Here is a 25,836-nt window from a genome sequence, read left to right on the forward strand (position 1 = left end):
ATTATCTTGGTCACAGAAGTTAATTGTCAAATTAATCGGCCTTTGCATTATTTAGAATTATTGTGGCTAGATTTTTCAAGAACACCAAAGCAGAAGAAGACTTCTTTCTCTCTATCATAGCCATAGTATATGAGCACACTTAACTCCTTGCAATCTGAGCCCATCAGTAGCAAACAAACGTTCCTCAAATAAAAGACAAATGAATGTCTGAAACTTGCTGCTTCAGTCTAAGAAAATGAACCTGAATGCAAAAGGAAATTTAAGTCCTGTTCAAAACCTGTTTAGTTAAAAGCACTGTAGATTTCACGGAAAAACACTTCATTTTCCATACACTTCCGATACTTACATCAAATTCATTCAGAGCAGCAGCAAGTTCTCCTATGCCAGTGTGCCCCTTGTTCTCATCGGTGGGTGAGGTGGCCTGGGCAGCATTGGAGATGCCAGCAATTGCTTCTTGCACTTGTTTGAAGACATAGTCTCTGTTGGCTCTAGTGGCTGCTACATCAGGGTGACGGAGGAACGCTTGGGAGGCAGTATACAACATAGTGGCGTTCTTCTTCAGAGCTCCTCGAGCTGCAGCCATTTCATCCCTGCAGTGAGGATCTTTCAGTTCCTATACAGAAAAATCACATAATTTTTAATTGTAAATTCAAGCTTTAGTGTTAGAATGCACCGCCCATACAGTTTAAGCGTCCCTGCAACTATTAGAGCACCCTGTGATTTTGCAGAGATGGAATTTACGACACAATCTACCATAAATCCCAAAGAAAAGTCGCTCCTGCCGAAGAAAGCCCACTCCTCCTGCATAACTAAAGCTGTCATATTCTGCTCAGAAGCTCTTCGTATCAGTCAGCACGCTTCCCCTATCCAAAGGCCAGCAGAAAATTTAAATAAAACATTCAAAATTACTCTCCCTGATTGACTGGGTTGAGTCTGCTGATTCCATAAAGGCAGTGGGAGTGTGACACTCCTGTTGCAGCAAGTGCCATATTTGTGTAAGTACTGCAGCTATGCCCTGTTCAAACCATCATAAGAGAAACCCTTAGAAATCGCCCTGAAAAGCCATGTATGGATGGATACATTTCTGGTTTATAAAGGCAATGTAAGTATCTTCCTCATTATTTTTGTTACATATATAATTATTTCTATTATGTTTGTTTAATTTACCAAACATATTTTGATGATTCTTAAGAATGCTGAATTTTCCGTGAGGTGGCTTCCTTCTAAAAGTTATTTTTTCCTTGAAGCCTAGGGCTAGTCAAATGTTTCCTTTTCCTTGGTCTTACTACCATGCATTCAGATGTTTTGCCTGGGGGCTTCCCAGCATATTAGATCTTTCTTTCAGATTTTCCTCCCGTTTTCATACATTTCATTCTATTTATTTTGTTTCAATCGCATATACTTTCTCGTTTCCCCTGACTACAAGCAACATTAGATACTCTGCATTATCTTCTGTCACCAGAATTAGATGGCAGTATATTATTGCTATTTTACCCATGACTTTATTTATTTATAGGGTACATCACACTGCTCATGAAAGCCTTTCAAATATTAGGTAGCAGAGTCTAACAATATTCATAAGGAGTAAGAAAGCATTCTATTTTAAGTTCTGTTTAAAACTATGAACGCAGAAGTTTGGAGAGGTAAATGGTTTGCTTGTGTTCACACACATAATCTACAGCAAAATTTAAAAAGAAGCCAGATATTCTAGGTTTAAAGGTTTTACCCGCTGGCCAATTTCTACCACAGGTGACTGACGGATACAGGTCTCCGAGAGAACTAAAGTCCTAAAATCTCTACCAGGCTTCAGAATAGAAGAGATGAAAGAAAGGGGTATGAACATCTTTTAAGTAGTAGCTTCTACTGTCAAGATTTTCCACAATTATATGTGCCACGTTACAGGCAAAATACTTCATAAGAAGTAAGTTTTGAAAGGTTAATATTTTTTTGCTATTCACTTCTTTTTTTGCTATTCACTTCTTCCTTTATCCCATTTTTTAACTATACATCCAAAAACTAAGTATCTGAACATACAGAACAGCACTTTCATATAGCAACTATATTTTTAAATTTTTATTTTCCTTATAACTATGAAAATGTTACATTTTGTAAAAAATATAGTAATGATACAGAAACAGACTGCTATTATTGTAATGCAGAAAATAAGGTAAATAAAAGATGAATGGGAAAAACCATCTTTCTAAATCTGGAATCCTATGGAATATAAGGACTATACATCTGAATAGTTAGTGTTACTCACTCATAATTGAAGAGACATTATATAACTCCACAATTACAGCACTGTCTGGACTCTTAAAAAGAACAGTCCTCAGGAGAAAGTTCTGTTTAATGCAAGGATGTATAATTTTGGGCATTGAATTATAATGACTTTCCTGTCTTTTTTCTGTCTTCTTTAGTAATGAATGAATGAGGTATTTGTCTTTTCAAGTATCTGAAAATTAACAATGTTATTTTTGAACACAAACTAGATTTCTGTTCTTCCTGAACTTGAAATACACTAGACTACCCAAGAGCTCATCATTTTCCAGCTGCCAGAGTGACCTCAAATCAGCATAGGTTAGAATTAAATTGGAATAATCATTACATGAAAACTACCCATAACCTTTTGAATCACTCGCCTTCTCACCCTTTGTTCCATTATTAATTGAAGCCACTTGAAATATATTCTTAAAGAAATTAACCGCATTTTGAAAAATTTAATCCTATTCAGAAAAATCAATATGATTAAATTATAGGCCATGGCACAGCAATTACTTACCGGACATTTTAAACCAGAGAGACTTGAGCATAACAAAAACATAAGTTCTTTTTAGCCATGACTCATTTTCTCAATCACTGCTTTAAAACACACTCACCTGTTGTCGTCTAGCAGCCACGTAGTTCAGTTTGACCATCTCTTTTCCAAACTCTTTGAAACGGTTTGCTAAGTCTTGCTCATTTGTTGCATTTTTCACTGCTTCTAGTGCTTCCTCCACCTAGAAAGTAATATATCAGCCAGGTTAGCATTTCAATCCAGCTGCATGCTTTGACAAAGTCTCTAACTGTTCTAGCCATTACTCTCTACTACATGGACCCAATTTAGTTCTCAGGTCCATCACTGAATAGTGGCTTCACAATATTTCCACTGACTTTAATTAGATTTCTTAATATAAAAGCTGTCCGAATGTCATCATGCATTACTTTCCATTAACTGTATTTTGTTATCATGTATAATTAATATAAAAGACATAACTATATTCATTTCACCCCTCACATTTACAAGATGAAGTGTTTAATACTTGTGGGTTTTAAGACAAAAGAGGTAGATACGTTCTTAATGTCTTGTAGATGCTTTATGTGAAAGCAAAGGGTAGTTATTAACCGTAGATGAAAAATAACTTTAAAAAAGGAAAATGAAACATACTGTAGGTATTTAAATTTACCCTGATATATCAATAATATTGTATCTTCGTAAAGCAAATGAAAAAAGAATAGATTTGTAAGGTGAAACTATCCGACTGCCATCATAGTTGGGGGGGAGCATCACTGTATTATCGAATTGGGTCCTACCAGCTTTCCAGTGCCATCTGAATGGCTACCCAAAGGCTTAGGACACCAACACTGCCCATAGCAGGAAGAACAACTACCCTGACACACCAAAATCTACCATCTTTTCTACTATGCAAATTAACTTTCTGTTCCAAGGAACATTTTTTCTTCTTTCCTAAAATGTCCGTATCTCATTTCCTCACTGGGTTCTGCACGCCAGCAAGGAACACATGTCAAACCAGCTCAGTTTACAGTTTTAGAGAGCCTATAGGTAACGGCTTCCGAATGATCAGGTATTTGGAGGAAAAGAGAATGCACTGAAACATGAACATCTTTCTTTCAGATCAAGAAACATTTACACTAAACTACCTCAATCTTTCATCCTTAGCATATTGGTAATGACAAGCACAGGCATGACCAACTGATACATGTTTTCGTACGTCCTGCCAGCCGCTATTAAATCAAGCTGCTAGAGGATTTGTTAGGTTGCACTCTGACGATCTGATTTTGAAAGATGTAGATCCTTCTCTACTGTGTCAGCCTGGGCTCAGGCCTATGAAACTCTGAAATGAATAAACTGGATATGAAAAGCATTTGAAATGACATGAGCACAGAACCCTCTTTTTTTTAAAAAAATATAAAATTACCTTTACAAATTCAATTTCGAACAACATCTCTACATTCAAAAGAATACTACTACGCACAACTGTACAGACATGTATTCCTCTGATTAGTGTGCAGTTAATTACAATAGATTCATAATTGCAAAATTACATAATTTCTTGTACCATCACTGCATACTATATTAGTATATGCTATTTTGAAAGTGCTGACACAAGCTTCACTACAATAAATATTAGTATTAATTTTAAGAGAGCAAAATATAATCTGAATGAAATGGCAGAGCGTCCTTCTGCAAAGCAAATGCCCATACTCACTCCAACACGTTGATTAAAAGGCACTATTCCTCACGAAGTCTGAAGCGTAATAAAATAGGATCCCAACTGTATAAATCAAGCTTCTTAACTTTGATATGCAGAATGATTTTAGTTCATTAATTTTCAGGATATCTTGCATCAGTCTTTGCATGTTACTTTGGGGTCAAAGCTATCCCACTGTCAATTTTTTCAATGTTTTTTCTAGTGATTTAATGTTTATTGGGCTAAAACTACTTTGCTTAATAGAACGATACAAAAAATATTTATACTGTCAATCCTCAGAGGTAAGTTACCCCTTTTAACCTGCAAAACATAATCAAATTTAAGGCCTTTAAATTGAATTTTGATAAAAAGAACCAGAGATGTCTGGGTTCTTCAAAATAGGAGGTTAGAGTCTTCAAAAGAAAAAAAAATCTTTGACAAATGCAGAGACTACGAACCACATTGCCAAACCCTGCCCTTACAAATGTAGCATGCAAACTGTGCAAGTAAATACAGCCACTTACAAAAGAGTACAGGACATTTATGTTCTACATAACACAGTACACTGCTATAAAAGGTGGCGGAAATTCAGATGTGAGAGGAGTATTTCTCATTACCTGTGCAACAGCTTGAACAGGAATTTAATCATAATATTTAGAAAACCTGTTGTTCATAATACTAAGAGTCAGTCTCATTAGCAAAGGAGTATTTGAATTCGAACCCTGTGGGGTACTATACTGGGAGAAAAAACAAAAAGCATTTTCAGGATCCACAGCGCTAGCTCTGCACACAGGCACACAGCAATGGGCTGACCATGCGAGAACAGCATTGTGCTCATCGGAGCAGAGCCCGCTAGAACCCACGCAGAAAAGAATCTGCCTTTTTCACAAAAAAAACTGCTTTCAAACGATTTAGTTCATCAGCGCAATTCGGCAGTTGAAAGCTTCTCCTCTCTTTGCAAAAACAGAATCTTGTTGTAAGGTTACACTGTTAAAAGACAACAAGAAAAGGAAATGCTTTCTGGACAGCCATTAAAAAAAATTAGAAAAAGATAATTTGCCATCCCTTCTGCCAAGCTCACACATGGACTCTGCAGACTCTACATATCTACGTGAGTTTCTGCAGAACTTCATTCTGTTTTAGGGATTTTGTGCGCTTGCTTGTGCAACAGACACTGAAAGAGTCCAATAAATAGAGAAAAAAAAAAGAGAAAAAATTACATTTCTCTGTTGCAATTACAAAGCATTTTAACATGCTTTCACAAACAGCCGAATGGTAGCAGGCAAAAGTGAATATAATTCTATAGCAAACCATCTAGCAATCTGTAATTGCTCTTTATTGTATTTTTACCCTTTGATAACTGGATTAGGCACTTGGACTGTTGTCTCACTCCCAAATAAAGGGTCACTCTTGTGATGCATCCAGCAGTTGTGCAAAGGCATAGAGGGGGAAAAAAGTACAACTGCAGTGTTTGCACTCTGCCACAAGATAGCAGCACGTTACAAGCGCTGAGCCGCTAAACCAGCCTAATAAGCGTCAAGGCGAGTTACCCAAATGCAGCTGCTCAGCAGCACTGGTAGGTCAGTCCTTGAACACATCCAGCAACTTGGATTTTAGGCCTCCAAAAATTAACTTCTGCGAAATCAGAAAATTAACGAGACTAAAGTAGAAATGTCAAATCCTAATTCTTGCCCAGCACTTTCTTAAGAAAACAGTGAAACAGGTCAAAAACAGAATAGAAATGTGAACAGTGGAACGGATTAGTTGTGTGTTCAGTGCTCATCGATACACAAAACATGCCTAAAAGAGACCGAAAGTTAAAGACTCGTACAATTTTCAGGTGCGAGAGAAGCCTCATGACGTCAGCCATGTCCGCCAGGATGAGCAAGCGCGTGACGGCGGAGAGCAAGGCCCGCGCCGCCCGCACCATGGTGCCTCGCTTCACCGAGGAGCACGGGTCGTCCGCGAACTCCGAAGAGGCGATCCTCATCGTTTCACCTGCAATTCAAACAGCGGCGTTAAAGAAAGGTGTTACGCTTTTGCAGAAAGGATAAACAATTTACTGAATGAATTAACAGCTGTCGGGAAAATACGTGATCACCGTTGCTGTAATGCCTTTGCTCTCCAGTCTGCAGGACTCGCTCTGCCTCCTCACCGTGCCAAATTACCCCGATTTCCCCCCAGCCGCCCCTCTCCGCACAACCAAAATCCCCTCCTGTAGACCAAACCAGCCATGGTGCCGCCTGGACACATTATCCCTGTTTAATTTCAACACCAGGGCCTCAAGGAGTTCAACAAATTTAATACAGTGCTCAGTAAGTAAATCAAAAATTTTAAGGACTAACTTCACTGGGTTTTTTGGTACATGGAATGTTTATTTTGTTTTGTTAAATCTTCATATATTAAGCTCCTTCCAAAGATCGTAAGGCATTTTTGTAGTGGGAAACAACCCATTTTTTGTTGTAGTTATTATTGAGGAGAAATTTAATAGCCAGAATAAAGCTTTCACCGACTTTTAATATAACTGACATGGTTTACACTCAAAAGAATATCCATTGATAGCAAGAGATCCTAAGCATACCGTTATGTAAAAAAGATTTTTCATTAAAACTCCCTTCCCATCCTAACATTGAAATTCTCAAGCAGTACCCGAGTTGCAATGGGTTATGAAGATACAGAGGGTGGACAGAAGTAAAAAAAACTCCAAAACTAAAAAAACCCACCCACAGCAAAAGCCCCAAAAACTCAAGCTCCCAGGAAAATTCACTGATTCTAAAAGGTTAGCAGATTTTCTTTTTATTTCTTTTTATAGGATTGCCCTGCTGCTTTGCAGCTTTACTCAGCCTGGGGATCTCCAAAATGTGTTGCATTTTGCTGTGTAGACTAGTTCAAAGTATTTAAAATAACGCAGCCTAAATATTATTAGGAATTATGCTGTGACTATACCAAGTTAAAATAGATTTTTAAGATAGTCTATTGACTTAGTTTTCCTTAGACGGTTCCGCTGTGCTGAAAGGAAGCTCCATGCCCAAGTTACTTTTTAAAATTCAGCATTCTTTAACTAAATCATAAACTTTCTGCTATTTCCATACATGGGTTTGTTGTGACCTTCTTTTCAAACCAGAGTTTTATTTATTCATATAACGAAAGCTGATCTCTGAGCAGCCAAATTAATAAAGATGGGTTTCCGTATTTCAAACCATATTTACAATGTTTTTAAGAACATTATAACAACATTCAAAAAAATCTCAGATGGCTTCACTTCCCAAAAGTCAGTGCAAACAGTGCAGGAGAGCCTTAGACACTCACAGTGAAGACCTCCGACCAGAAGTCTTTTTCTTATTATATCACCATTAGGATTACATGTTTTTACTGTAATTTGTGTACATGTTTTTACTGTCATTTTGTGTGCAGTGTATCTTGGCTAAGTTGGTAATACACAATTTCAGTAGAAAAATCCCAGTCATTTATTTCTGTGGTTGTGTAGCTTCCCTGTATTTCCATAAGGTTGCCAAAACTCTGATTTTTTTTTATTTTTTTATTTTTTAAGACAAGGAATAAACAATCCCTACAAAACAAATTTCTAAACACACTGAAATGTTACATTGCTCAGCATTGCAGTATCGAAGTTCTATTTGGTCTCTGCAGGAAAGGACCATGGTTTCTGCAGAGTTTGTTGTACCTAACTCCCCAAGCATTTCACCTGTGTGCCAAAAATCACTTAAACTAGCAGCAATGAACTCCGAGGTGACAGACAATTTTCTGACATTCATTTTAAATTAACACTCATTAGGAAAATCCAGCGACAGCTCTTGGCTCTGAGCGCGCTAATAATTGGGTATGAAAGCACTGATAATCATTTTATTTATAAGTCACTAACTCAAAATATTCCATATAAAGTGAAAAACTAAATGACCATAGAGTCTAGCACATAGGTGAAGAGGTAGATTTGAATCTCCTGGCATGGGATTTTAAGCCAGAATGTGGAAGACAGGATTCATCTAACCAGTGCAACAACTGGGAAGCCATCATCTTATCTTCAGGCATCTGTTAAAGAAACCCAGCTACCACAGCTTTTCATACAGAGGCCGATGCCACATGCCTACCTGACTGAACCCAAGGGAATACACGCAAAGGTATGAAGCCCAACAGGGCTTTCCAGTATCTAAGCTCCAAGCTGGATAGAGAGAAGATGGAAGTGCTTCCGAGCAGTCCCATCAACAAAACTTTCAGTATGGGAAAGTACTTCAGCTTTAGCCATCTTTAAGATGAAGTAGCCAAAAAAAGCTTTGCACTTTGGACTCAGATGCCTAAGAATTGCTCGACTTCCGCTGTAGTATTAAAAAGATTTTATGGATCTGGGCCAAATTATCAGTCTGTAGCTTCAGATGAATACTACATTGAACTATGAAAGAAAGACTCTTCAGCAAATGACCAGCGGCATCAGAAAAGCAAGCAGGGAAATTATCTTAGCCCTCGGTTATGCCAGGAGATATAACTAGCAAACATATTTGAAAATGAAGCAGAGTGGGGAGAGGGAGAATACGTGGAGGGTCAAAATGATAGCCATAAAAGTGGCCACTTCTGAAAAACAGAGGTGAATCATTTGTCCAAAGCCATGCAAGAAATAATTCTTAGACCTCCAACTCAAAACGTATCCCCATGTAAACCCCAGCCAACAAAAAGTCAGGTTTTTTGCACTACTACTAACAATGTCATATACTTTCCTTCAATTAATAAGGTCTTCTGCAAACTAAGGAATAGAAATATTATTGTGGAAACTACTGTTTCCAGGGTTCAAAATCCTTTATCAGACTAAGCCAGGGCTTCCATCAAAATACATTTGAAAATTCTTCACTTTTCTGTAATGGGAAAACAGCTCTGAAGCTGACTAAAGACAAGAGAGAGTTTTATCCTGGACATGGGAGGGTTCGATGTTGGAAATGCCATCCAAGATATGCTTAGGATTCTTCATATAGCACTACCTCATCCATAAAATAAACATATACAAGGATTGGATGAAATTTCATTAGCAAACAGCAAAAACTCTAGATTTGGCTAAAAGATATAAAGCAGAGATTCAGAGCTCAACTATAACAAAATGGAATTATCCCTATTAGGAGAATATGCAAGGAATAAGACAACAGCAAAAAGTACTTTTCGATAAACTTCACATAGGATAAGCATAGCCTTATTGTAGGAAATTTGTCAGCTTTTACATTGACATGATGGGGTTTTTTTCAGATCCACAAAGGTAATAACCACAATTTACAGAAAGAATTAATGAGTGTTGAGTCAGCTTTCCTGTCAATGTTATAACTGCTCCTGTTTGAGCATTAGGTACGTGAGACCAGACTATAATTCTATATAATTCAGCAAGTAGCCATTTTCTTAAAAATTTAATGAGTCTCTTCAAGTCTGAAGTCTTAGAGTCTGAGGAAGAAACATATAACTCACATCGGTTTCCAAATTCACATAATCAGTAATTAAGGCCTGTATTTCTATTATCTAGCCTTTTCATCTTAAAGTTAAAACAGGGCAGGATTCAATTCATGTATTAAGACCACCTAAATTTAGGTCTTTACATATGAGCTACATGTCACAGTTCACGCTGTTTATTGGGTCTCCATTGGCTGTACAGCCAAGAAAGTGCAGACAGCTATTCAGCCAAACAAATGTAGATGTCTTTTAGCCTTTTCAACACCTCTCATATCCAAGAGAGGTACATAGCTCTAGAGGGCATTTCATCCTGCATACCTGCTGTAAATATGTTAGGATGGGATAAATCCCTTCTCTTGGTGTACACCTCTCTCTTTCCATTGACCACAGAAGCTCAGTCCAGTACATTAGATACTTAATGTTAGAAAGCTCGAGTTAAGTAAAATGAATCCTCTCCTAAATGATCAAGCAGAAAGTATTAAATATCTATAAACAGTTAAGCAAAACAAAAAAGTCTTAATATAAAAGTTCACAGATGGTTGATTAAAGCACATGAAGTACGATTAGTTCACAATTTAAAATCTAATAATCAAGAAAGCCAAATGTTATTGAGGAGGAGGGATCATCTATCAGTGTCAATTAACATATTTTTATCTTTGTACAACAGTGGTATCAAGCTACTCTTAGGCCAAAGGCAATGTTGAAGCTACAACTAGTCAAATTATTTTTCAAAGAAACCTTTTTAACAGAAAAAAAAAACAACCTTTACTTTCAGTTTTCCATTTCTTTCCAAATTCTATTCAAATTGCTCTGCAAAGCTGTATTAAATTACTTTCAGTGAAAATTAGGTCAGTGTAAGAAACACAGACATCTTGAGTCATCAGGTCTGCTTCCTTGTTACTGCAGACAGTCATGTCATAATATAATTAATAATAATCTTAATATGATAATAACTACTCTCATAAACTTATCAAACTTCCATCTTAGAAACAGCAAAGATATTTAACCCCAATTAGTCCTACTGGAAGTAGGAAACTCATTCCCAAAATGAACTGCAGAATGTCACACTTTTGTTCATTAGAGACACTTTAATTCCATACTAACTGTATTTGTAGCTAATTTATATCCATTTCTTCTTATGCCTCATTTGTCCTTTGATTTAAATAAGTCTTATTCTTCCACTGTTTCCTATTATCCCCTTTTTGCCTCCTGCATTTTTGTGATGAACAATGACAGATTAAAGGCAGTATTTCATTCTCCTCTTATTGCACACAACATCCATTACTACAATCATTTCAGTAGTGCTATGAAAATATTACATTTTGGAATACATGTAATAAGAATTGCAGTTTTCTAGGAGATATCATTCTCAGCTACTAGACAGAGTGAATCCTCAAGCTAGTTTGCAGACAAAACAAACCTGGGAGGAGTAGTAGATACATCACATGGTTGTGCTGCCATTCAGACAGACCTCAGCAGGCTGGAGAAATGGGCAGATAGGAACCACGTGAAGTTCAACAAGGGGCAGTGCAAAGTCCTGCACCTGGAGAGGAATAACCCCATGCAACAGTACAGGCTGGGGGCCAACCAGCTGGACAGCAGCTTTGCAGAGAAGGACCTGTGGCTCCTGAAGGACAAGTCGACCATGAGCCAGAAATATGCCCTGATGGCAAAGAATGCCAACAGTATCCTCAGCTGCATTAAGAACATTGCCAGCAGGTTGAGGGAGATATTCCTTCCCCTCTACTCAGCACTGGTGAGGTCACATCTGGAGTGCTGGTTCCCATTCTGGGCTGCCTAGCACAAGAGAGACAGACATGGACATACTGGAGCAAGTCAAGTGAAGGGCCACAAAGATGATTAAGGGACTGGAGCATCTCTCATACAAGGAGAGGCTGAGAGAGCTGGGACTCTTCAGCCAGGAGAAGAGAAAGCTCAGGGAGGATCTTACCAGTGTCTATAAACATCTGATGGGGGGGTAGTAAAGAAGAGAGAGCCAGACTTTTCTCAGTGATACCTAGTGAAACAACAAGTGCCAGCGTGTACAAATTGAAATACAGAAAATTCTGTTTAAACATAAGAGAAAACTTTTATACTGTAAAGGTGGTCAAACACTGGAATAGGTTGCCCAGAAAGGCTGTGTAGTCTCCATCTGTAGTCTCCTCTCTCCTTCCCCCAGATATTCAGCAGCACCAGGAGCTTTGGTACTATGACAGTGCTGGAACAAGATCAGGAGACCTGTACAGTTTCTTAACAGTGGAAGTCAAGATGATCTACTCCCTTCCAATTCTCTACAGACACGTGACTAAGAACTACCATAATTGTGTTTCCTTCTCCTCCCCTGACACACACATACACGCTCCTGCTTCATTCACTGTGCCAGGTCTGGTGATCATTTCGCATTATGGTAAGCCAGTTTTCTGTGAGCTGGCAGAAAGCTAATCTGACAAAATCTTACCCATTTTCTACTTGCTCAGCAAGCTGAACTGTCTTGTCACAGGTCAGACAAATGCCAAAGACTACTGTCTTTGCAGGCGGAAAACGCTTTGAAAAATAATTGTAACATGTATAGTATTTCAGTGACAGACTATGAATTTGATTTCACGTGATTTGTAAAAAGAGTCCTGTAGACATAGATATATTTCATAAAATAATAAAGTAGTGGCATAGCAGAAATTAAAGGCAGAGAAATTAAAACAAGTAACGAATGACATCCACATTTCAAGGGGGTGGATATTATCACTAGAAAACAGATTGCTAACATTCATTTCAAGAGACAGCAGAGAAGCATGCTACTTTTGGAATAAGTACCTACTGTATTTCTGTTCAATGTAAAATATGCACATTTAGTTAAAACATAATTTGATGATCTGAAAAAGAGTATAAACAGTACATTGAACGCATCTGCAGGTTAGGGAAATGGTGAAATTTTTACAATGAAATTTTACGTGCATATTTTTAAAATGTAGGCAGAAAACAAAAGATGACGTAGGCTTCCCATTAATAAGAATGACTTCTAAATTTATCAGTAAAATTTTTCTTGAAGATAAACAATAAGAATAAATTCACTTAGGTTTTTTTTATAATAATAATAAAAAAAACTCTGGAATACTACTTTTGCAGTTCTGTATGTATACTAGACAACTTCCAAACAGATGGACAGAAGAGAGAGCCATAAGCCTACAAGAGATGACAAAAGGGATTTTGTTTTTCTTAGGCCTAGATCAAATCCCCTATGTTAAATTTCTTCACTTCACCCTGATGCAAGCAAGCAACTATTGCCACTAGGATACACACAGAAAAGCTGTGCACTTTTATACAGCACTCTTTATGGAAAACATTTATTGAACCTATCATGGGTGAAGAAGATATCTTCTGACCCATGTCCCAAAAAAGCAATTGCTATTTTCATCTATTGTAAGTTGTTAGGGAGAGTATAAAGGAAAAAGTGGGAAATGGATGGCTGAGAGGTATCAACACTGGTTGCTGGCACCTTCTTCTTCTGGGGTCCAGTGAATGTTCTCACTCCATAAGCCCATTAGTTTGGGCTACTGGAACTTTTGGATCTATAAGTAGACTTAATGGTAGGTCTATTAAGAGAAGGTGGAATGGACTAAAGTTCCTAATGGCTAAAATGCTGAGCAATTGCCATTTTTCCAAAACCTTGAAGCATCTCCTAAGAGAGAGAAGGTGGTGGGCACAGACTCACAGTCTAGAGAAGAACTATGATCAGTGAAGGGTGCTGACAATACTCCAAGTATCTGAAAGAATTAAGGAAGCAATGACATCTTGATTGAATGTGCTGTCCTGAGCAGTTCTCAAATGAGAGACATTAATAAAGTTGTGATCTAATTAATCCATCTCTTTCAGATTTTGTCTTTTGTCCTACATGTCCAAGATAAAAAGATGTGACAACTGATCCATGACCTAATTAAAGTACTTTAGAGGTCTGTCTTTTTAATTAGAGCAAGAGTATTGTTACAAAGATATTCTAAAGGATAAGTCTATAGTCCCAAATGGAGTTGCAAGTTCCATACAGAACACGGTTTTAATATAAATTTAATATAAATGATAATACGACAGAAGCGAACAACCCATAGCTGCTAATAGGCTGTTTTTAAATAATGTAAGCAATTCTTTATCCTTACTTCATGGGATGTGATCGTGTTATTAAAACAAACAAAACCAAACCCGTCAGCATGCAAAGATTTGCAGTTTTATCTCCTTTGGACTTGTCCAGGAATGCACAACACAAAAAAGAGGGTAGGACCAGGTACTGACCATGCTAATATACTTCCCAACAGTCGATTTTCTGAATAATTCAGGAATAATGGTCTAATTCCAATTTCTAATGGTTGCTTCCTCCTGTCTTTATTCCTCCTACCTAATAAATCATATATGAATTTACTTCCTATCTTAAAATGTCATATTGTATTTACAGTACTTTAAAATGGCTGTCATTTTCCATAACAAAAATCAGTGCAGTTGAGAAGTGACCTCTGTTCAGAGATTGTATAATCATTTCATTAAAAAAATTGAAGGCATTTTGAGAGTATTTTCATAATTAAGAATGCCATATATTTATTATATATACATGTGCACTAAAAATAATAATCAGAATTCCCAAAGGCTGCCATGAATGGCTATTAAGTCTTCATCTCCCTTCCCCCAATCCCTTCCCTTTAAATCTCATATTAGTATGTCCCCTCGATTTATTTCCCTTTTCATTTGCAGTTGGGATTTTGTTCTCTTTCTCTGGAAGAATGGCCACTTTTCTCATTGTACTAATAGATTTCGAGGCCAGAAGAGGCCATATATGATCTAAGCTTGATATTTTCACATTAAATTTCAGCCACTGGAGCTGCGTCCCTCTGGAATTGATTAGATAGACAATCTAGTTCACTTAAATTTGACTCACTTTACATTTGACATTCGCATTATAATGATGAGAGGTGAATCATTATGTATTTTACAGCACACAGGCTATCTGTAAAGCTAGTATGCATTTTAGATCCAGCATGCACACTTAGCTCTGAAAGCACACCATTTCATTCCCTCCACAGACCATTCAAATGCATAGATTTTCATTATGCAAACTACTATTTTCCTGAGGGACAGTAAAAGAGAATATACAACTTTAAGATACTTCAGCCATGGAACTATGACAATCTAAAACAGTCTTTTCACAAACACTATATTTTAGAAAGAACTTTTCTAATTAATCGTCAGATAATAGTGCCTTTGAAACATCATTGATACACTCAAGTACAATAAAACATTAATTAAATTTCAATTAAGAAAAAATGTTTTTCATGTGAGAATACCTCACCATTTCTTATCCCTCTTTGTCTGCAGCTCTCAGCTACTCTGCAGTTTATCATCTTTTAGGGATCTACCAAATTGGCCTTTGAAAAACCTCCACTGTTGAACAGGAGAGTTTCACATGAACATTTTAGAAGTGTAAAGTTATGCTAGGGAACTTGAAAACACACTGGACTTCTGATGTCAATAAACACTGAAACAAATTTAAACAGGCAAACTCAAATGAGCTATAATTTGGTCTCTGTACACGAGCTAGCTTGCTCTCAAGCTGCAGTCAGGAGGGAACCTGGGATGCTCATTCAGGTATTTCAGACCATCTTCCAACCATCAGGAAGAACCAGCAAGGACTTCTGGCATGCAGCAAGACACTGGAGCACATGACTCAATCTTGCAGGGAGTCTACTATTTTCTTTGGTCTACTACAGCCTTAAAAGTGAAAATTTTCCATAATTATTCTAAATTTCCATTCTTATTCTAAAAAAAAATGAGCTTTCTTATTAAATATAAGAAGCTTTGCCAGTCAGACCTCTACAGAACTGAGACAAGAAGCACATTCAGACTGAATAGAACATTTCATCACATAAATATGACAAAATTATTCAAATAACTGTAGTGGCAATTGCTGGAAAAGTTGCCATCTTTTTGATGAACTGTGCATGCAACATATATTAAAATAATTATTGTAAAAAAGGACCAAAACAGATGTAATTGAAGGAGAAAAATCTTTTGCTAAGACTCCTAGCAATTAAAATCTTGAATTTAATCATTTAATGGGCTTCTGCATATGAATTCATGAATGGAAAAAAAAAAAGAGAACTGTGATTAATAAACTTGAATGAAATATATCAGCTACAGAAAGAGCAACACTTGAAAAGCAGGCACAGATTTTCCACCAGGCATAAAAAAGGGAGCCCTCCAAGAAAACTACTGTAGCATTCTGCATTAGGCAGGTTTAGATTCCATCATTCTGGATATTACTTTCATTCTGTGGCTTAAAGAGGCTTATACATACTGTTTAGCCAAGCAAGCGCGTGGGTATATATCTGTGCCCCAGGCACTGTGCGCTCCATTCACATTCTTCCTAGCTGGAATTCAAAATCGTAATGAGGATCAGCTCTATCATCCTCTGTGATCACATGAAAAAATTCCTCGGTGAAGAGCTTAGTTGGAATGGATTTTTTTGGAGATAAGCTTCCATTTCAAAGGGCTGATATTTTCCAGCATGCCACATTTTCTGATGAAATTTATCCAAACTTTCCAATGGGCTCTGGGAATGGAAGGCGCAGCAAGTTACTTGGTATCGAAGGACCACGGAGACGTAACATCAACTCACAGGCAGCATCGCGAGTAGGCGGATGAGATTGATGGTAATATGATGAAGCCACTACACGTTTTAGGGGGGGAGTTTTGCACCGCTTTGTATCCCTGCTAACTGCTGCTGTTTCTTCTTTCTACTCATTTAGTTTCTGTTTATGAATGACTCCACAGAAGCAATAAGAGAAGCGGGGACCACCTGGCTCCGAGCAGAGCTTATTTGCAGGCACACTGCAGGTGAGGGAATGCTACTGAGAGTCACTGCTGCCTGCCGCTCACCACGGGTTTCCTGATGAGCGTGAGATAAAGGAAACGGGGAGATTTTATGAAAACGATAGAGGCAGAGCGCATATTTTTAATGTGGTTAAAAGAAAACGTGGGAAACAAACACAGCTGAAGATGAAACAGCCTCACCACAGCACCCTAGGGAAGCTGTTGGACTGGGATTAGGAGAACAGGCGTGCTCATGTTAGACAATTTTCGAGTTCTGCACTCAAGATATGGAGCAGAGAAATTAAAAAAAGTACTCCAGTATAAGATAAGGAGAAAAAGGAGAAAAGCAGACTGCTGAGGGTCACCAGGATAGAGAGCATCTATGGTATAGGCCTTAGGATAAGGGAAAAAAAGAGAGAAGACAGCAAAGAATGCAAACAAACGACAGCACTGCAGGTTTACATAAAACAAGAGCAAGCACAATAGCACGTTTGAAAACTAAATTATTTTATTTCTACTACCTGTTCACATAATCCGCACACATGATCTTTTTTGGTAACCTATATTTGAAACCTAACGCTATTATTTTTACACCGTAAAAAAATTGGCAAAGATTCCTGGAACGATGCCCGAAGCATCAACCTACACGAACGCTAACCTTTTTTTTGGCTCATCTTTCCTTAGTTAGAAATTACATTTAAAAAAAGGAATTTTAACAGACTATAATAATCTTTGATCTCAACTAGATTTGGTAAAATATTAACACTATCACACTTTGTTGCCATTTTCAGCTGGAATTCGTATACCATGCAGGTGCTGATATAACATAGCTCCTTATCTAATGATTCACAGCCATGAACGTTTCAAAACTGCGAGAGCTTGTGTGCAGACAAATGAACAGATACCCTCATTTGATACTGCTGAATTGTTTTCTGATGCCAGAATCAAAACACAGAGCTGATCATGGACCACCACTGACACAAAGAATTCGATAGACAGATCTCTGGGATAATAAAAGCTTTATAAATAAGATATTATTATTAATGATTATTATTTATTGAGAACAGAAAAGGACAAGCAGTACAGAGAGCTGCAAGCATAGGTGTCACAGAAGCAGCATATAAAGAAACATAAAAGCAATAAAACCTGTGGCTGACTATCAGAACTAGCGATCAGCTGAGTCTATCCTATGCACTTGTCTGTGGGTAAATTAGTCCATACAGATTTCCATGTTAGCCTTGCTGGAGTGTTTCAGATATCTACACTAGCATATTTAGAACTAATTGAGTATTTCTACTTCAGGCTGCATTGCACAAAATTGACGCTTCCTTAGCTTTCACTGAGGCAAACACAGAAAAAGGAGATTGGATTAGTCAGGAAAATTATGGCAGAAGTGCAGAAAAAAAAGGGGGAAACAGGAAAAAAGAAAGGATGGTGGAAACAAAGACAAGTGAACAAAGGAGGAAATGAGAAGTCTGTCCTGCTATGCAAACTCAAGGCATCCTTTGGACAGACCTAAATAACATAAGTACTGTGTATGATCCTTGCACTCAACCAATCTTTTCGCTCAGTTATTTTGTGTGCAGGACTGGAAGGATTCTTAGAGCATCAAGTTTTGTTCCCTGCCTCCAAACACAGTCAATAGTGGATAATCTTCTCATCTTCTTCATAAATAGTCTGGGATCTATTTTACAGTCACCTCCTCCTGCCCTTTTTTTGGTCTCCATTATTGCTATGGTACAGTTGTTACCTCTGGCTTGAAAAGTTATTTTTAATTTCCCAGACTAAAGTATTCATGGGCAATTTACACCTATTTCTCTTTGTGTCAATTTTATAAACGCGTTCAACAGCCTTTCTGCCCTACTGCTATTTAGCCCAGGTATCTACAGAAGACAGTTGTAATGCTCAGTTTCTGTTGTATTAGCTACCTATCATCATATAGATTCTCCATGTCCCACATCACACCAGTAGCTTTTCTTGCAATATTATAAAATTTTTAATGCATGTATTTATTGTCGCATGGATATATCAGCAGTTTTTCGGGTTTTGTTTTTTACAAAGAAGTATCAACACCAGGATAGCTACATACTGCCATTGAGAAGTGTTGTTTGTCTAAAAGTACGGTTAACTTCAGATGAAGTTGCAAGTGTCATAAATCAAAATCACTGAAGAGTCTAGGCTTTTTCGATAGTTATAAAAATAATTTTAAATTCTAAAGACACTACAGTACTGTCTCCTCTTGCAGTTTTCCATACATAAGTCATAAGCTCTTGCAGACTTAGGTCTGCAAGAAAGAAACTTTAGAAATTACTTGCATCTCATAAAGAGACTAAAGCTGGGAGAAAATCAAATAGTTGATGATCAGAATACAATAGTATGACACATATCAGATCAAGCAGCACATGTTATTTGATTATAAAATTTTATATTCTCATCACTCTGTAAAGTATTACTCAGATTACTGGCCTTTATTATATGTGAAAAATGTATGCCAGAAAAGGATGTGTTCAAAATGCATTAAATAGAAAGATAATAAATTAAAATCTTTTGAATACCAACCAGGGAGGTTTTGGAGTTCAGAATCCTGGAAGTGCATTTCAAATTTTCATGATGTCTTTTATTTTTTATTGTTGTTCTCACTGGTTACAAGTTTCTGAAAACATATCAAAAAGTTAAAAACTATTCGCTACAGGAGGGTGGAGCTTCTTTACAACGGCTTTTAAAGTTGGATGGTTCTGTCACCAAAAATGCAGCCAAAAATAAAGAACGCAGAAAGAATCACACTTTAGGCAGGAGAAACAGGGAGGGATGGTGCACGGAAGAGTCCTAGGTTAAGGTTATTGCTCCTGGGACTGCTTATACCTTTCTCATTAAATAGAACTGGCTAAATAGCAGAACTAATTCTGATAACATGGATCAGAACCCAAGGTTACCATCTTTGAGGTGAATTCCAGCAGTATCTACAATTTCATTCAAAAAAAAAAAAGTTTTTTTTCCTTGAAAATATACTTTGCCACCTAATCTGCAACACTTACTCAACAGATCAAAATTATCTTTTCATCAAGTTCGCTAGTAACTTTCCTCTGTGTAAACATCACTAAATTGCTGGAAATATTCCAATTATGTTTTTGAAAGATTAGAAATAAGCCTGTTTCCATTGTTCAGTCCACCTCTTAAACAGTCAGTGACAGGAAAAAAATTGATTCTTCCAGATCAAAATATGGCCTTTTATTTAATGAAAAGAGATAAAAGATGTTTTTCAGCAAATGAGCCAGGGTGAAGCTAAACACTCTGCACTATGTTGATTCGACCCGGCAGGAAACCCTAAAAACCTTGAGTTTTCATTTTCCAAATCATCATTTTCCAAAACCAAGCAAGTCCTTCCCTTTCGGTGACCGTTACCTTCCTAACGGCGTCCAGTGCTATGCATCAACCCTTTAGTTGAAGCAACCTGACTCCAAGCTTGTCTCCTTGCCTTGCTGCCTCGGACGGGATACCTCCCAGCTGAAATCTCCCAGAAAAAGCAATTCCTATTACCTTTGCTCTGTTAAAAACTTCCATTGCTGACGATGAAAGTCCTGGAGGGCGCTTACACACAGTCGTCTGAGGTCGTGTGATTGCCAAGCTGAAAGGCTTCGACTTCAGAATACTTTCCATCTGACTGAGGCTGTAAAAGAACTGATTTTTCACAGTTCAAAGGGGCAATCAAACTTTTTTCTTTCTTTTTTTTTTTTTAATGTTTGCTTGAACAAAAAGAAATTCCATTCGGAATTTCTGCCCCATGAATCAATAGTGATTTCAAGCACTCAGCTGTGATCCAGGCAATGTTTCATTAGGACATAAATCAGGACAGCTGCCAAAGGGGAGGCCGTGCTGCTCATCCCATGATACTCTGCAGCTTATGGTAATGCAAATCTTCCAAGGGGTCAGAGACTTCAATTCCAATCTCTATATTGAATTACGCACAGAGGGGATTTAAAGACAGATTTCATGCATGCCAGTCAAATCTTCTTTCAGACCATTGTTCAGGGCTATCTCAAAATTTAATTGAAAATGCTTTACATTTAATGCAGCTGGGGACTCCTGACTGTGGACTAAAACTACCTGCTTTGGGAATTATTGCTAGAAGATGCAACAGAATGGGATAAAGTTACTGCCTCCAACACCTCTTTCAATTTAAGTAAGACCTTTTTTTTTTTTTTTTTTTTTTAATCCTAGTGAAATTATTTTCTAAATTTGACCTGAATTCAGAAACTTCATGTCTAAATTTGACCTAAATTCAGAAACTTCATGCACAGTGGGTGGTGGTTGGGGTAAGCCGTTTACTGAAAAATCTGCTCCAGGTACAATCCTTCCATGGACTGTTAAATCTGGGATCTACTTCTGCAATCCCTTCCTCAAATGAAACCCTTCTTAACAGAAAGGTTGCTTCTAAAGGAACAAGTAGTATTTTCAGGATCTGGTCTTAGAATTCAAGTCAAATATTTCTGAAAGAGCACTATTTCTAACACTTTTAGGAATAAAATTTAATTTTTGAGAATGGTCAGGATTAGACATTCTGAAGCAATTTCATTCTTCTGTTACAGTCACAACAGCAATAAACTCTTCAAAAAAGACAATATAAATAAGCATAATATTAAAAGAAGGAAAAATCACCTAATATTAATTTATTTTGTTTATTTTTCAAGCACATATCACTGTGCTTTTGTAAAATCTGTCTCAGACTGTCACAGCTGGACAACATGAAATCAAATGCCAACCACCTTTCATAACAAACATTTCTTGGGGATGCAAGTTGCTATGGTTTCACAAACGCAAACCAACATGAACTTACACAAAATACCAAAAAGTGAAACAAATATTAGAAAACTCCAACCAGAAACAAATCTTTTGGAAGTGGTGCAGGGAATAAGTTCAGGCTCTTAGTCCTCAGCTGGCTTTAATAGGAAACGAGTTCGTCACCAGTTCATGACCTCACCTGTGTGCATTTTTTTCTTTATTTCTAGGTTACTGCCTAGGGACAGGGGACACATTATGGGATGCAGGCGAAGAGCATTTGGGGATTGCACATGACTTATTATGGGACGTTTCAGGGAAGAACCAAAGGAGGAGGAGGAAGACAGGGATAAGGGTGGTCTGGGGAGGAGAAAGGGGCGGCCCGAACAGCGCAGTCTCCATTAAACTCCATTTCTCACCATTGCCCTGGGTGAGGGAACATGTCTATGCCTGGGAATGAGGAACCGGGAGCAGCTGGCCTCTCCTCCACTGGGCTCCCGGATTTGGTATCTATGTGTATAACAAGTCTTTGAGATCTATACAATGTCTGCTCATCCATCCGAAGCATTTAATATCACTTCGGAAAGGGAACTTGACTGTTTCTCTGCAGCTAAATTCTGAGAGGTGAAAGATAATTGATGGATTTGAAAAGGGTCTGAAAGAACTCGCAGTAGAGCATTTGCATCGAACGACACTTAGCATGCTATATATCTTAGGAGGAGCACTGCAAACATGAATAACAATTCAAGTCACTTCCAAATCTAACAAGCAATTCAAAATAGATGATGAATATTTCTGAATAACAAGATAGAGTTTTCAGGCCACAGCTGCACTGACCTCTTGTTGAATACAAGACTTCAAATCCTCATGCTCAAAGCTTTCTGGTGGCCAGGCATGAGCCATCAGAGACATGGGCAAAAAGCAAGTGGCAAAGTACTTCTTTGCAGATATTACTGGCAAAATGGAGAATACATTTAATATAGGCAAAGGTTCTTTCAAAAGTGCAGATCAAGATTCATTATCCTATTAAGCAGGACTGACCACAGGCCTTGTTTCATCACTCAGAAAGAGATATAAAGATTAGTTTGTCTAAAAAATTACTGTCCTTCAGTAATTTCTTTATATATACACAAACTTTTTCCCCTCTCTCTCAAGAACTAATGATCTTCTATAAGCAGAAAAAAAAGAGAAGATCTCATACACTTTGATGAAGAGTATTATAAGCACGCCCAAGGAGAATATAGGTATAGAGTGAAAAGACCAGATAATTTTTCTTAAAAAGGATTTCTCTAGCCCCTAACTGAGGTAGGAAACAATGGCTCAGGCTACTTAGTCAAATCTGAGTGAGAAAATATTAATACTGTATCAGCCATATATTTTTTTTTTCTTTGAAAGGCTCTATTATGCCTCCTTAATACTTGCCAGATTCAAACCCAGTATCCTACCGTTCTCTCATTCAACCCAAACAGCTTTGGGGAATAGCAATCACAGTCAGAAAGACTCAAATAAATGCCCAAAAAACCTGAAGTAATCAGTGCTTAGACATTATGCCTTCAAATACCTTCTACTGCAGCTCAGCCCTTCAATTAGAATCCTATTGCTGAGGCTCTGAGTTGAAAATGGGTGCAAAAATCAGCCAATACTTCCTCATTTGCTCTCTGTAAATAGCACTTCCTCCTGTCCTATGTCGAGTAATAGTTATATTGTGACAAGTCTTTTAATGGCTTCTACAGAAACACGATTATGAAGTGATTCCACTTCCACGTACCATAATTTAGGAAAAACGCTGAGGAACTAGCAGAGAGAAAGACAGAGAAAGCCTACGTCCATTAGCTGGATTCTTATCGGCCAAAGGAAGCAAAGGTATTCAACTAAAGCGTTTTATGTTTTAAATGCAACTTTGATCTGTTATATCTAAACTATTTCAGGAAAGCTTTTAGATATTGATGGACACATACTATTTTTTTTAAACAGATTGGAACAGCAGAGCAAGTAGCTTGGGTAAATCCGGGCTGCTGGAGAGTCTGCTGCCGCTGACTGCTAACCAGCGATATCCGAGACATCAGTTTAATGTGCTGTGTGAGACCACCACTGAGACCCTGAACGTAAATGTAAATATGGGAGGCTTACTAGGTATGAGAAAAAAAGACACATTTGATCTTTTCTTTACCTTGCACTACCAAGACCTGACTGAAAATGGGAGACAAGCAGAAGTACCCTCCACGCATACAGGACCGGAGTGTGAGAAGGAGTCAGGAACAAGAAGGGCTAACAGGGAACAGGGGAGATGTTAAGAGACGATGAGATTTGGGATGTTTCAGGACCTGAATTGCAAGAAAGACAAAATAATTATATAACCACATGAAGGGAGCAAAGAAAGGGAGGGGGGAAATGAAAGACAACAGCGGTAGCAGCACAGAGTCTTCGGCAAATGGAGATGACTATTAAGATTGCTCAGTATCCGCTGCTCTAGAAACGTTACAAAGGAATATTCACCAACTCCACGAAGCAGCTTAACCTTTCCTCAAGCCTCTCTATCTTGCTGGTGGGTTTTGATGCAGTTAAAAAGGAAGACTGATTGGATTAGAGGGCAGAAAAATATCTGAAGAGAGTGGGAAAGTTATCAAGAAGGCAATTTCAGAGAAGGGGCTTTCTGTTTCATTCAGGAAAGTCGAGACCTACACGCAGCTATCAACAATGAAAGATGGGTGCAGAAACCTTCATAAAAGACTTGAGATAACGTGCAATTGCTGGAGCTGGGCTTCAGGCAGGAACTGTTGGTCTAACAAGGGACTGAAAGAAAATCATGGAATCAGGAGTCTCCCAAAATATAAACTGCCAGCTGAACTGGACTACTCTTTTCATTAAAGTATCTCAAAGAATACTGTGCATGGATTTGCATTTGGCAATCTCCAGGAAAATAGAAATGAGACAATTGCAAGTGACAGTGAATCACATTACAATTATCACAAATATATTGGGAATCTATCTCTCTGTGTGCTACGCTTATTTACAAACTATTATAAGAACAGCTGGCATCCTGTGAATATTCTACGGTTTTGGAGTTTGCTTCTCACCTTAGTCCAAAATAATGAAATTTGCAGATTCCCTGCTTCTCTTCCAAGGTAATTGCACACAGGAGAGAACAGCAGGGAAGAAGACCTTTTACAGAGCTAGTTAAAAATTTTAATTTAAAAGGCTTTAAAACTAGGTTTTTGAAAGTATTAAGTAAGGCATTAAAACTATCCATTTTTAGTATGATCTATCACTAAGAAAAAAATATTACCAAGAAAAGATTGTGCTAAAGTTGCCTTGTGTGTCATTTGTTGATATGTACTTTCAACTTTACTGACAGTCATACAGTGCACGGATCATATTCTGTTTATGCAATGTGCATAAATCTGAATGAATAAAAAATTAATTCTACCTCAAGAAGTTTATGCTGTCTTCAAACATAAAAAAACTTCAATAACTATTTTCCCTCTCTTACGTACAAATTTCAGATCGCATTGTGAAGTTGTATCTACTATGCTTGAAAAATATAGCAGTTTTAAAACACAGCAAGTTGCTGCTAGACTAACTTATGTTTTTAATGGAAGGTTTGATTATGTGTTGGTGAACTTCAAGGACTATCATACTAAAATCAGGCAGCCACCAGCACACACCTAAAAGATAAACATATCCTAAGTCATTTAATAGACACAATATATTTGCATGGGTTTAATCGGATTTCCTCAGCACCCTAGACTGTTTCTTAATAAATTTAATCAGACCAATTAGCTGGAACCCCAAGGAACTCCAATTCGGTGTAGACTTTCCATGTGAAACACAACCTGAATGTCTCCTCCGGAGAGAATTTCCTTCTTCCTTAACGATCCTACAATTACATTTAGACACCTCTGCTAGGCAAACTTGCCCATCCATTCCTCTCCCCAGGCTGTATTTCTATGAGTTCTTCTTTGCGTCCCTGCACTTCTCAGGCTCTGCAGTTTCAGCCTAGGGTTATTATAAGGTTTATTATAGGGTTATTATCACAGTCTGCTTCTATGAAAATTTCACTGCTCCCAAAACTCGTCTATGAAGAGGCAAGTCTGCTTTCCTTCATCTCTAATGTAAGACGATGCAGTAAGAAATATCAAGGTTTCCTGGTCTCCCCCCCACATCTGGGAGATCTTTTAACAGCTTTGACAGCATGCCAATAAAGGCCCGTATAACAAAGCATTCGGGTGTCAAGAAATGTGATAATTTCAGTCAGATGAGTTTGAATTAAAGCTTCTTTTCACCAGTTTCACATTTTTTAAGA

The 25,836-nt window shown here is 37.7% G+C and overlaps 1 protein-coding gene across 5 annotated transcripts in view; it reads right to left on the minus strand.

Annotated features, from left to right (window-relative positions):
- Positions 1–25,836, minus strand: part of CTNNA2 (catenin alpha 2) — a 466,069-nt gene that overhangs the window by 343,095 nt on the left and 97,138 nt on the right. For all 5 annotated transcript variants that reach the window (XM_064511622.1, XM_064511625.1, XM_064511624.1 and 2 more), the window contains 3 exons: positions 6,301–6,467; positions 2,877–2,996; positions 347–613 (listed from right to left, as the gene is read on the minus strand). In XM_064511622.1, the coding sequence (XP_064367692.1) occupies positions 347–613; positions 2,877–2,996; positions 6,301–6,467 (554 nt within the window). The remainder of the gene's footprint in view (positions 1–346; positions 614–2,876; positions 2,997–6,300; positions 6,468–25,836) is intronic.

Source organism: Dromaius novaehollandiae, chromosome 4 (genome assembly GCF_036370855.1).
Source record: "Dromaius novaehollandiae isolate bDroNov1 chromosome 4, bDroNov1.hap1, whole genome shotgun sequence".
NCBI classification, from domain to species: Eukaryota; Metazoa; Chordata; class Aves; order Casuariiformes; family Dromaiidae; genus Dromaius; species Dromaius novaehollandiae.